The sequence below is a fragment of the Ochlerotatus camptorhynchus genome, unplaced genomic scaffold (assembly GCF_037179485.1).
Source record: "Ochlerotatus camptorhynchus isolate MF236.1 unplaced genomic scaffold, CSIRO-AGI_Acam_v1.1 ptg000052l, whole genome shotgun sequence".
Classification (NCBI taxonomy): Eukaryota; Metazoa; Arthropoda; class Insecta; order Diptera; family Culicidae; genus Ochlerotatus; species Ochlerotatus camptorhynchus.
The window spans coordinates 864,386-877,747 of NW_027040542.1; the positions used below are offsets into that span (position 1 = coordinate 864,386).

Below are 13,362 nucleotides of genomic sequence, written 5' to 3' on the forward strand. Positions count from 1 at the left end.
TCTATAAACATTTAGACAGATTCTTCGCCTTCCATGAAATGCAGAAGCTCGAATATTTCGGATGAAGCAAATTTAATCAATCGTTTAATTTTTATGGTTTTATTTACTTTTGTAAAAATCATATCCGTTTTACATTGTACAGTCTAACTTAGAACAATAAAAAAATAGTTGAAAACGATATTCAATCGCGTAAAATAAATAAAAATAATTTCGTTTTAATAAATAATCAATCTCGAGATAAACTATTCTTACGGCTTTCGTTTAACCTAAAGTTCTTCATAAATAATGAAACATCACTTAAAGCACGTGCAGTCAAAAGAAAACGTACCATTTTCTCCTACACATAAAATTTACGATAAGCAACTTTTCTTTCTGTTTTGCTACAATTCGAAGTGAACTAGAACAAAACGGGAAAATCTTGGTGAGCATGCTCCAAGTGTAAGGAAAACCAAGGAAAAATAGAACTCCAATCAAAGTAAACCATTCCGCGGTATGCGTGCTTGTTTTCCGTCTTTCTTTTTTCAACTCATATCTTTCTTATCCTCAATTTCCCATTCTCTTGCTAAACGTTCACCCTCTTATGTTATACTGTTTTTAAATCTTTTTTTTTTTCACTAAGTCCGGCAAGATTTTTTTTTGTTCAATTTTTACTTTTTTTTCATTTCTAATTCTTATACGATACAAACTAGAAGCTAATGGAATGTTCATCTTTATTTATTTTTTCCTTCCTTCTCTGTGTGAGTGTTTGTGTTCTTCTGTTGTTGCTGGTTTGCGTGTGTCAGTGTGTTTTCTTTGTTTGTTTTTTTTTCGTTAAGGTTAAGAGCTGTTTTGGTTTAGAAATTATAAAAAGAACAAGGACTATGTACATCGCTTCCGGCTTGTTTGTTGTCGTTTAATTTGCTATCTCTTCTTCTGCGTTTCCTACGAGCTGTATCTCCAACGTACAGAATTTTCGTTTCCGTCTGTATGAATGTTTGTATATTTTCTTAATTCTTCTTGTGTTAAGTGAGAGTCTAGTTTGTATGGTAAAACATTGTTTTCATTTTTTTTTCGCTACGTTTCTTATATTTAACGGTGTTGTTCTTATTCTTACCTCTTTCCATGTTCAGATTTCACATGTATTTGAAAATCAATTAAAACGCTGCTACGTACGTTTTCGCGCTGTTTCCACCATTATTACTGAAACCAGTTTGCACTTATTCGAAGAGCAGTTGGATCTACTTATGAGTGTTCAACTTTGATTTGGATTAAAGAGATCAGATTTACTGTTACTTTGAACAACTTTAAATAAAGGAGCAAAAGGCAAACAAAAAGTTTCATCCTTCCTAGAAAACAACATTTACAGAAGAAGCATCGCCTACTGTTTGTCGTTGAGTGGGAAAGACTATGAGATGATTTCAAATTGGTTCGCCACAGTAGGCGACTATGGCACAGCAAAATAGATCAAACCGAATGCTGCACACGTCTGAAGGAAATCAACCGGAAAAGGAATCGACTGAGTTTGGAAATCTGTTTCATTGAAATACTGCTTTGTTCAACTTTTCTTACGGTGACAGTTTCAGTATTCTTATTCTTCTTTCTCTGCTATACCGTCATTTGTTTCACTTACAAATGAGGACACTCCTTGCTTCGTTACTTTGATTTTCGTTAAGATTTATTCCCTTCTGATAAGAATTATAAGATTTATAATAAGAACTATCAACAGGATTTATATACTTATGTACTCGAAAAATTGTTCTAGTTATGCGTACGGTTGACGAAACTGCTAGACGCGAAACGTACTCAAACTGTCAGGTAGAAATAGATGCTGTGTTTACAAACTAAAATCGTAAATAAACAATCTTTGGAATGTACATCCGCACATAAATTATAAGATGCAATAGTCAGACTTTTCTCGTGCATAAATTGGTTCCTCTTACAAGCAAACTTAGTAGAATGAAACGGAAAAAATAGAATCACTGTTAAACAAAAATTAACAAGCATAAGCAGCATTCCAGAAGAATGTTTCTCTAATCTAGAAAAAAAAAAAGAATTAAATGCATCTCATCGATTCGATTCAATTGCAGCTATAACTCAAACGTAAATGGCTAATCTCATTGATTTTTTTTCTCATCTGTTTAATTATTCATCCTTAATCGACTATTCTCTACTAGAGTGTACTGCTTTTTCCTTTGCTTACAACTACTTCGCTTAAAATAAGATTTGATCTTAAGTAAAATAATCATTAAACTAATATATGTTATGCTTTCTGTGTGTGTGTGTTTTTGTATTCTTCTTTTCTTTACGCCTCCTATCAACGACGATTCCCGCCTAAGTGTGTATGTTGTGTTTGTTGCACCAGAATTCTTCAATCCTTCCATCCACTCGTGTTCTAATTAGTTATTAATTACTTACTTACAATTCAATAACATATCCAGTTTCGAATTTCCACCATTGCGCGTTCCGTGTGAATTTCATCGCTGCCTTTGCCTTTACTAGTTTAGAATGAATGTTTCCCGGTGGGAGGACACAACCTCGACCTGAAACCAAACCGGGTGTTCCCCCCAGCCGAATTGGATTTAAATTTCATTTTATAAATTATCTTACTTATTTCCTCAATTATTATTATGTGTATTCCTTTCTTCCTTTTTCTTGTTGTATATATTTGTGAATATTGTTGGTTTCAAGAACATTAAATATTGATATTATTCCTACTTGTGTTTTTCACGTTTTTTTTTTCTTTTGTTTTTTTGTATTCGTAACATTTTTCTTCTTCATTCAATTAGTTTTTTTTTCTTCGATTTCTTGATTTCTCATCGCTATGGTTACGTTTGAGTGTGTTGTGTTTGAGAAAGTTGCTTCCTTGGAATGTGCCGTGAAAAAGAGTTTGAATGCATGTGAGATCTAATGAAAAGGGTTGCTTTGTTTTCTCGATAATCGTAGATTTTTTTTTGTGTGAGATTGTATGTGTGAATTCATGTATATTTTTGATGGTGCTTGTTTTCTTCCATTGTTAATCTAGTGGGCGTGTGAGTGTGTACCGATATCCTAGATACGAACTTGGTTGCTTTGCTTAAAAACCTTCACTTGTGGTGATACACTTGCTTGTTTTATTGTATTTGATTTTACTTGTGACCTAGAAAACAAGAATTCGATTTAAACGAAAGTTCAGATCCCGTGTTGAAAGTTTGAACTATCTTTGCATGAGATTTGATGATAGTGTGCCTAGTTTATAGACACACCAAACTTTGCAATGAAAGAGTTTTGACAATCTAAATCCAACTGCGGTGAGAATAACATTAATTTTACATCCGGTTTCGAAGGGATGACTCTGACGATGTCTTTAAAATGAGACCAATAACGTTAAACTCTTAACATAATCAAGTTTGAAAAAAATCCTAAAATTTTAACGGAAATCTCTACTGATTAACTTGTAATGTAGGTTTTCTAAAGAAGAGAAAACGAACAACAGAACTAATCTCGTGCAAATATCTTCCAAATTTTCAATTCTCCGGGACCAAAACAACGGTCATCTTGACTACCGTTTTCCTTCGTTTGTAACCGTTGCATTTTCTTTGCTAAAATTATCATCACGAAAACAACGTGCCTGAATTGTATTTGATTTTCCTAGAATTGTTTTACCGTTGGTTGTTCTTCCCACCCGAGCTTCCCTTCTAGAAGCTTCTTCGTCAGTTTGCTTAATTCACAACTGATTGCTGCTTGCTCCGTCATACTCTTTATTTATGTAAATTTCTACTTTAATCACAATCATTCCAATTTTTTACATAACTATTATAAAAGTCTTTAACACGTGTGTTTGTTTTACCTTTATCTTATGTTCGCGAATCGATCTCTGCTTAGCGTGCGATTTTCATTTGTCATTAAAATTCTCATTAAGGATAAGTTAATGATCATTTAGTAGGTTAATTCTTTGCCGTGTCAGCTTCATCCTGCTCCGGAGGAAAATCTAGAACCATTCTCTTCCTCCAATCATTTCATTTCTCCGTTAATTAGATATTGCTATAGTTATTGAATAAGTCGAGTCTTTTCATTCTATGAGCACGCCATCACGATCATATTCTTCCCTAACACACCTTTGAGCCACTAATCAGCAAGAACTTTCCAGCTCGTTCACCCTAACATCATTATCGCTTTGTTGCTGCCGCTTCCGCCATTCGTAGAATTCTTCCTTCATTGCCTCTACCCGAGCATCGATATTATCGTACCGTGATTGACCCCGTTTTCGACCACCGATGGTGATTCCTCCCGGTCCAGCTCCACTCAACGACAGCCCAGCAGCATTCCACAGTAGGTCACTTGATGTCGACGGAAGTGTCATAAGGTGGTGGAAATCATCCCTCATAATACCAGTCGGAGTAGATGCCGTAGGCGTTGGCGTAGATGGGTCAAACTCGTAGTGACCGTCAACGCTCCCCACGTCACCAGCGTTGTTGATGTTAGCCTTCTCAGAGGCAATGTTCAGTCTTGTTATAAGCTCCAACCAATGGGACATCGAATAGGGTGGATGATCGAACCTTCCACCACCGAAGGACAGAGGCGCCGAATGGTGAAGACTCGGAGGAGGAGGTGGTGGTCGATACGGAGGAAGATAGCGCCATTCTCTCAACAAGTTGTTGCTGACATGGAAACTGGAAGTCTGCTGAGTATTGCTGGAAGTATTTTTACTTCCAAATCCACTCGAACTCGAATAGCTCTGTGGAGAAGCCTCCAGTGCTGCACTGAGTGGTGTTGTGCTGAGATTCAGATTCAGCATTGGGGATCGTAGTTCTGGTATCGTTCTCGTTAGACTCCTCGGCATCAACCGAGGATGATAACGAGAGAACTTTGGCCGACTGCCGTACGTATGACTGTGGAAGGGCACATTCTGGTACAGATTTTGATGATAATGCCTGGACGTTGGAACGTGCACTGGGATAAAACCATGCGACAAATGTCGTGAACTGTTGTGTAAACTACTCAGCACCGGTAGTTCGTGATTGTAGCCGGAGTAATTGTAACGATGTGCTGATGCAGCACTTTGCGGAGTCGGGAACGACCGCTCCGCTGAACTTAGATGATGAACCGAACTGAGATCACTGAAATACAACGGCGACCAGGGCGAGTTTACGACCTGTGGACTGGAGGTTGCCGGTGAACTGGCAATCACCTTCGATATTCTTGAAGGAGTCGTATACAACGACTGCGTCACCATCGGAGCAGGTACACTGGAACTTATAGTAGTAAGATGGAGATTCTCCGGCAGTGTGTTGGTGTACAGCGATTGAGGTGGCTGCTGCGGCTCAGCCGCATGAAAACCATCCTCCGACCGCAGACTCAACTGACTCGGACAAGTCACCAACGGTCGCCTCCACGATGCCCGGCCAGTCAGCGACAATCGCTTTGGCAGAAAACCTCCATCGTCACTACTGCTGTAGCACGAAACTATGCTATTTCTCAACGAAATGATCCCATCGACCGCATCCTGAGGCACGACAAACCTTCCATCCGGCGAACGATGAATTTCCCCGAGGTTCCTGCCCTGCTCACCGCTAAATTTGTTCGAATAAATACTATCACAGTTCTGACATCGTCCCGGAGGCCAAACCCAGTGCAAAATGGCGACCAGGATGTTCAAGCCGGGTAGTCTGCTTTTGCTTTCTCCATGTAGATATCTGTAAAACACGAAGCATATTACTCAAATCGCACATTTCATCCAGAATCAACAAGTCAGAAAAGTTACCTTTAGTTCTAACTTTGCAAGAACAAGTCAGTAAAGGTAGCATGGATCGAAAGAAGATAAACCGATAATGTTAGTATCAACTACCACGTTGGAAAGAAGTTAGTTTTAAGTCAGAAAATTAGTCAGTTGAACTCACCTCCTCAAAGGCACCGGCTGCCTTAGGGCGTTCCGATCCGTGATCCGTGCTGTTACCATGTTGAGTTCTGTAATCGGATAATTTCTACACATTAACGGGGGTGGTAATATCGAGCCATTCTTTTTCCCCGTTGCGGTTGGTCTCCCCCGGAGCGGGACAATCGCAAACAGGACAAGAAGAATGATTGGGCTCATTTCACAAAAGTGGAAACGATGGGACGGCACTCATCAAGGCGTATACCCACATTCTCGCAATGGACTGCGCATCATTTTTTTTTTTCTGGACTGTTTTTTTCTTTTGTTTGTATGTGCAGAGCGATTGGATGAACTTACCTGGGTATACGATTTATGTGGAATGAGTGATAAATGAATTTAAAGTAAGAATATAACAAACTATCAAAAATATACGATCAAATCAACTATGAATCCTATGAAACTACCCCGAGTAGTCCATTTCTCCAAATATTTAGTCCGTTCCCCGAATTGGAATCAACTTGAATTTAAGATTCACATCAAAAAAATTATTGAATAATTCCATAAAACAATACCGTATTAAATACACATGTTAATTAAACATACACAAACAAATTAAAATAATGCAACCATACAAAACGATAAATTTCAACAATGTGACATACCAACTAAAGTTACAAACTAAAGACCACAACAATCTACCGAATGTTAGTATGGGAAAAGCTCGTGTTAATCATCTGTCACCGGATAGTAAAAGTATACACCCTGACTACGGCACACCTGTCACCTCGGACGCCAAGCGCGCTCACCTTTTTCCTGTTTTCTACGTTTACGCTTATTGCAAATCTTGACGGCACATATCGACAGGATGATGGCCACGATGAAGAACAGTATTCCGCCGACCACACCGGCCGTAATGGCTTTATGCTTTACCCGTGCCGGCACGGGGAACTTGATCTCCTCACTGGTTTCGTAGCTCTTGAGCGAGTTGGCCAACACCCGGAAGTAGTAGGTTCGCCCACCGACCAGATTCTTCACCAGATAGGACGTTTCCTCCGGCCGAATCTGGCCTCGGTTGAGCGTTTTCCACTGGGCATCGGTGCGGTATTTGATCGTGTAGAACTGCACCAGATGGGGTCGTTCGAGTGGAACCTGCCACGAGATGAGAAACCCGTTCGGGATCTCCAACACGCTTACATTTCGTGGTTGACCCGGTTTTGGACCTGGTAGCAGACAAAATTCATAGGATTAGAAAAAGAAACTCCCCAATTGTAATCGAAACAGCAAAAGCGTGGCATGCAATGAGGATGAATGTAAATTGCTGAGAATGTGCTGGTTAAACATAGGAATGAATGTAAACGAAATACCTGTTGGTCGAAAAACGGGAGGAAAAAATGTTGAACCGCTCGAATCGGTCGGAAACAATATATTGTGATAATTTAGAATGTCTGCAAACACAATAAGAAACGAAACAAGCCAATGGTGAATGTGTGATTGTGGGTGTAAGTGTTTTGGGTATATGAAAATGTTCGTTAACTTAAAAAAAAGAGATTTTTGTGAAATGAGAGCTGCAAGCACCTAAAATCTATCACTTCTAGGCATTCCAAGGGGACATGACTCCTTACCCAAGTCATCCGAAGCGTGTATGAATTCTTTTTCGTTAGGTGCTGCTGTCGTGGTCGATGTTTTCTTCGGTTTTTGGACATCTTTGTATGTTTGAAGAACAGATTACAAATAATTTTTACCATTATTAAAGGATATTCTTGTTGAATGTTGAAACAAAAAATTAAATACTATCACAAGCAATCAACTCACCTAGCGTCCGAATGGTTATCACCTTGCTCATCATACCATCACCTAGGGCATTCTTTCCTATCACCTGGAATTCGTACGTCGTTGCAGGAGACAGTCGATTAATCGTCACCTGAGTACTCCCGGACGGAGTCACCGGGATCGTCGACCAATCCGACACTCCGGATTCCCGATACCAGATGGTATAGTCCTGCTTGTAGTCAGGGCCACCACTGTACCCGGGCATCCAGGAGAGCGTCACCGAAAACTCTGTGGCCGTCCCGCTCAGATTATACGGAGCGTGCGGTTGAGTGCCTTCGATCACCAGTTGGGTAGCAGACACAATCGTGGCTACCTCGTTCGATGCTACGCACTGATAGTAGCCAAAGTCTGACCGCCGAAGGTTCTCGATCGTGATGTTTCCGTTCAAGATCCGAACCCGGTTCTTCTGGAGGGGTTGCCCATCGCGCCGTTGCCAGGTGATTGCTGGCTTGGTAGTTCCTTCCGCTTCCTGGGCATCACAGTGCATCTCCACCGATTCACCGACCTTCCGTTGGTACAGTGGATCCGGTTCAATCGTAAAGGCCGGCGGTTTCCGGACCAATACTTCCATGTGACCGGACGAACCCTGCGTTCCCTGCGCATTGTACGGCGTGCACGTGTACCGTCCCTGATGGTTCTGGTTGACCCGGGTGAACAGCAGCGAACCGTTGTTCATTATAACTATGTCTTTTGTTTGATAAGGTTCCAGTAATCTTTTATCTTTGGTCCATGTTACATATTGTAGAGGAGGATTTGCTTTTATATAGCATTGTACAACACCAGCTAAACGAAACGGTAAGTATTGTATTGTTGGGGTGAAGGTCACTTTGGCAGGATCTGCAATGACAAGCAATTGGGGTTAGAGTCCATGAAAAAAAATCAGATTTATTTCGGGCGCACACTTACACTCTATATTTAAAAAAGCCGAAGCACTTTGTGGTTCTCCGATGCCGTTTGACACCTCACACGTGTACATGCCGGAATCATCGGCACTGACCGGATTGATGATGAGTGACCCATCCTTGCGGATCGTGACGCGCGTCTCGAGTGCGGCCACCTCCCGTACCGGTGAACCCTCGCGGAACCATCGCACAGTGACATTCCCGGGCATCGCTTTCGCCTCGCAGGTGAACTGCACCTTCTCTCCCTCCAGTTTCGTTTGATTAGTGGGCGGCACCTGGATGATTCGTTTAGCAATGGTGAATGAAGCGCAGTTTGGGGGAAAACAGTGAATAAACGTTCAATGATGGATTGAAATTTGCTCACGGGATAGAAAATTTGAGCGGCGAATGTCGGCGGAGAGTACGAGAGTATGAAATGCTGCTTGGCGATGAATTCATACGGAAATATATTTCAAAAAGATGCAAAAAGTGTGGTAAAATATCACGTTTCCGTTAAATCGTTTTGGTGCATCATAAGTAGTGGATCATAAGTGCACCGAAGACACCAAGACGAATAGTCGGAAACTCGCGCTGTTATCAAACTTTTTAGAAAACGCGCTTATTAGTCCAGTTTGGTGTGAAATGGGCAATATATGTTAATTACAGTACACAGTGGACACATTTAGGGGGTTTAAAAGATGTTTAAGCAATCATTATATATTGTATCAAATGTACACGAAGTCCAAATAATGGCGAAGAATTCGTTCAGTCTGTATCGCAGATTTTTCCTTCGACATATTTGCAAAATTTATAAATTATTTTTCGCGTTCCATTTAATGATACAATTTAATAATAGGAGTTATTATAATCGGAAGTTACATAAGTAAATATCGGTTTCTGGCCACTTAGTACGTGAACAAAAGTGATCAAATTACTATAGAAAAAAAAAATGAATGGATTACTTCAGATCTCTGTCTTCACGTTGGATCATCAGTATACTTGCAGTGCATTATGCCATTGATGGATCTGAATTCATTCGTCCGGTAGCACCACAGTCTACTTCTTCTATATATTGAACCTCAAGCTCAAGCTACTGATGATATCAATACTTGGAAATGAGAAGGGAGAAATGAGAAGAACGGATCGAGAGACCGTTATGTCCACTTGTGGGACATTAGCGCTGAAAACTACGTGAGACTGAGGTGAGACAAGGTGAGATAAAAATTTAAATCTTTTGACGTCGATTCCATAACACCTAGCCCATTTTCTACAGATATGTTCATTGACATTCTCAAAATTCATCAATCGAACGATGTACCAGGTGGGATTAGCTGATCGTAACGGTAAAGGATCCGGAACCATCGGCAGGAGAGAGATGGAAAACTGGTTGATTGTATTGTATACAGAAGTTCTAGACAGCTGCAAAGTTAACAGTGCAACAAGCTCTGAAAATCCGTACAGGTAGAAATTGTATTTTTATGTTGATTCGGTGGATGTTCTTTAAGGTCATTTTGTCGCAGATGTAATCCTGATGTATGAAACCTATTTCATTCGGGACAGAAGTCATACATGTGTGAAAACTGTGAAAAATACTTAAGGCAATCGACTTTAGATTTACGTTAGGACTCACTCGAACGAACGTGCCTTGCTTACACACTTTTCTAAAGCTTTTCAACGAGAAGAATAATCCAACAACCCACATGCGAACTAATTCAAGGTCTATCGAACGTAGTTTTATTATCCAACAGGACTGGTCAAACAAGTCCAGATTTATTGTGCAGATCAGAAGTTCAACATCTGTACCGGCTGTTTCAAAGTCTTCATGAATGAGGACGATTTGGGAGATCACCTGAAACAGCACAATAAAAACATGCCAGATCTGCCAGAAAACGTTCACCAAATCGAATACCTGAAAAACCACATGAACATGCACATATTCCAGGACTCGTTCAAATATTTGAGTTCACGTTCGTTTCCAAACGAGGAAGAAGTCAGCCGTCACAGTCGTTGGTAAATTCATCACCGAAGCAATTTATTTAACCTAAAGAGTCACGTCCGGACCCACATTGAAGAAAACTCGTTTTCAGTAACATTCTCCGTTTGTGGCCACTATCTGGAGTTCAATTTGACGGCGTTTTGTGTCTATGGATCTGGATCATAACCATGACTGCTCTGTGGATATTCCGCATCGGTCCATACACTTTGCTATAGGATAGCAATTCCACGGTGAACTGTTAAATAAATATCATTCTTTGGAATGAATCCTGCTGGTTGATCAGGAACATTCACAGGATGCAATTTGCTCGATTTTGTAGAGTAGTTTTTTCACCTTTTCAAATGTTCAAATCGCCTCCAGCAGCTTTTCAAAATTTGCCTTGTCTTTGTCGTTCTTATCACGAATCAACAGCTTCAACGACGGAATGCTCTCCTCACCGTCCTTCTCGATCTTCTTCTTGCTGGTCAGCAACCAGTCCAAAACATTCAAGCTGTCAGAAGTACCGGGTTGCCAAATATACCATAATATTCGTATTTTACAAAAAATCGCAGCTTTCTCTATGACCGACACAATCGGCACACCTGCTGCACACTGAGAAAAATGTTGACCCAAGATTGGTGTGCGGAGTGACCTACCCCCTGCTAAAACGTGCTAAAACGTTAAATTATGCATCCATTATCCATCAACTAGTTGGCATTTAACACAAGGAAAAACATTTCTGAGAAATATTGACCAATGATCATTGTGTTTACGCGGCCTGGTAAAAGGTGTTAATAAATAGTAGATTTTAGAAAAAATATATAGCTGTAGATTATGTCAACACTTCCCAAAACCTTTAATCATAATTTAACGTATTTCAACCGTTGTCACTTAGCATATATTTATATGTACAACAAACATAAAACAGAAAACCAAAAAATTGTTATTAAATGTCTATTGAGTAACCTATATGTTTTCTACAAACGTATCTATAACCAGAGTTTATTAAAATAATTTGTTCGCAAATGCAAATCACTTTCATAGTTCTTTTTTTTTTCGACGGGGCTATCTTTGATTTGCCAATCCACTGCAGCTGTTCCGACCGCAGCTACCAGAAAGTTTGTTACCCAATCGGAACGTCCTTCCGTGGGTGCATTATGTTTCATCATCTTCCTGGACAATCCGATCGGCTTCAGAAAATAAATTCGGAGAAGTTGCACGCATCTTATTCGGGAGGAAACAGCAAGGGATTGAAAGTGTTGGCAAGAATATGGAATCCCACAACGGACTTTCCCACATCATCGTAATCATTTCCCCTATTTCATCTTCCATGTTTGCATAGCCTATTCGGCACAGCCTAGTATGCTTATAATAGGAACTTCTTAGAATTTATTGTCAGTAGTTCTCAGAAGTTGTCTGTACTTCTCCTTGGAAGTTCTCTGGATTTCTCGTCGGAGATCCTGTGAATTTCTCCTTGGAAGTTCTCATAACTTCTCGTCGGAAGATTCGTGAAATTCTCTCCGGAACTTGTCTGAATTTTTCGTCGGATGTTCTAAGAACTTCTCCTCGGATGATCATTGAATTTCTCCTCGAAATATATTTGAGCATCTCCTCGGAAGTACTCTGATCTTCTCCTCGGAAGTACTCTGAACCTCTTCTAGACAGATATCTGAACTTCTTCTCGGAAGTCCACTGCACTTCTTGTCGTTAGTTTTGTGAACTTCTCGTCGGACGTACTATGAACATTAGACTGATGCAAAATTTGAAATTTTCGCTCCACAGTGCTTAAACGGTTCCAAATTGGGTGCTTATTAGCATCCCAAAATTTGAACTACTTTAGTAAGAAACTGACTTGGCACAAACCATTTCAAGTTTATATGGGAATCACTATGGAAAACTTATGTTTTTGTTCATATTTATCTAACAATTAACCACATCACTATGCTTTTAAAAATGATAACAGTGATTGTAGCAAATTCTCCCAGCTACAACTTTGTTGAAAACCACTTTTCAATCAAATGCACGGAACAAAAGTTATTAATGATTCAAGTCACTGATGTCTTATGATTATGCTCATTCAACTGTTCAGCAGGCAACATTGGTGTTTCTGGTGAGAAGAATAGAGCACAAATATCATGGCTACTATGTCACACTGCAGAATACAGTGTTGCTAACAGAACAGCTGCTTGATCATGCCATAAGATTATCAATCTCTTAAACAATTAATAACAATTTAATTTGACATTTTGCTGAAAAACGATGTTCTTCTAAGTTGTAGTTTAGAAATTTTCCCGTAAGAATAGTTATTGAAATTTTCGAAAAAGCAATATGGAAAATGCGTAAAAGGCAATGAACAAAAAGTTTGGTTTTCCCATAGTAATTTCCATATAAACTTCGAATAGTTTGTGCTAAGTCAGTTTCTTACCAAATGAGTTTAAATTTTGGGAGGCTAATCAGGACCTGATTTGAAACCGTTTGAGCACTGTGGAGCGAAAATTTCAAATTTTGCATCAGTCTAATGAACATCTGAACTTCTCGTCAGAAGTTCTCTAGACTTATCGTCAGATGCTTTCTGAACTTCTGGTCGGAACTTCAGAGAACGTAACTGAAGTTTTGTGAACTACTCGAACGTTGTTTTCGGAAAATCTCTGAACTTCTCGTCGGAGGTTCTCTGAGCTTCTCGTCAAAAATTCTCATTAGAAGTTCTCTGAACCCCTCGTCGAAAATTCTCGTAACATCTTGTCGGAACTTTGATGAAGTTCTAAAAAATAGAGCGAAGTTCTGTGAACCTCAGGGATTTTTTAAGTGCTCTGAGATTCTGGGAAGTTCTGTAAACTTTTCGTCAG

The 13,362-nt window shown here is 39.8% G+C and overlaps 1 protein-coding gene across 5 annotated transcripts in view; it reads right to left on the reverse strand.

The window, feature by feature from the left end:
* Positions 1-569: 569 nt before the first annotated feature.
* The window catches only part of tutl (turtle), a 90,473-nt gene continuing 77,680 nt past the window's right edge, over positions 570-13,362 (reverse strand). For 3 of the 5 annotated variants that reach the window (XM_065239189.1, XM_065239186.1, XM_065239187.1), the window contains exons 6-11: positions 8,567-8,837; positions 7,643-8,497; positions 7,453-7,533; positions 6,637-7,050; positions 5,856-5,922; positions 570-5,651 (exon numbers count right to left, since the gene is read on the reverse strand). In XM_065239189.1, coding sequence (XP_065095261.1) covers positions 4,088-5,651; positions 5,856-5,922; positions 6,637-7,050; positions 7,453-7,533; positions 7,643-8,497; positions 8,567-8,837 — 3,252 coding nt within the window. In that variant the 3' untranslated portion in view covers positions 570-4,087. Of the gene's footprint in view, positions 5,652-5,855; positions 5,940-6,636; positions 7,051-7,194; positions 7,276-7,452; positions 7,534-7,642; positions 8,498-8,566; positions 8,838-13,362 lie in introns of all 5 variants that reach the window. The other 2 variants (XM_065239188.1, XR_010520309.1) reach the window with 2 other exon arrangements.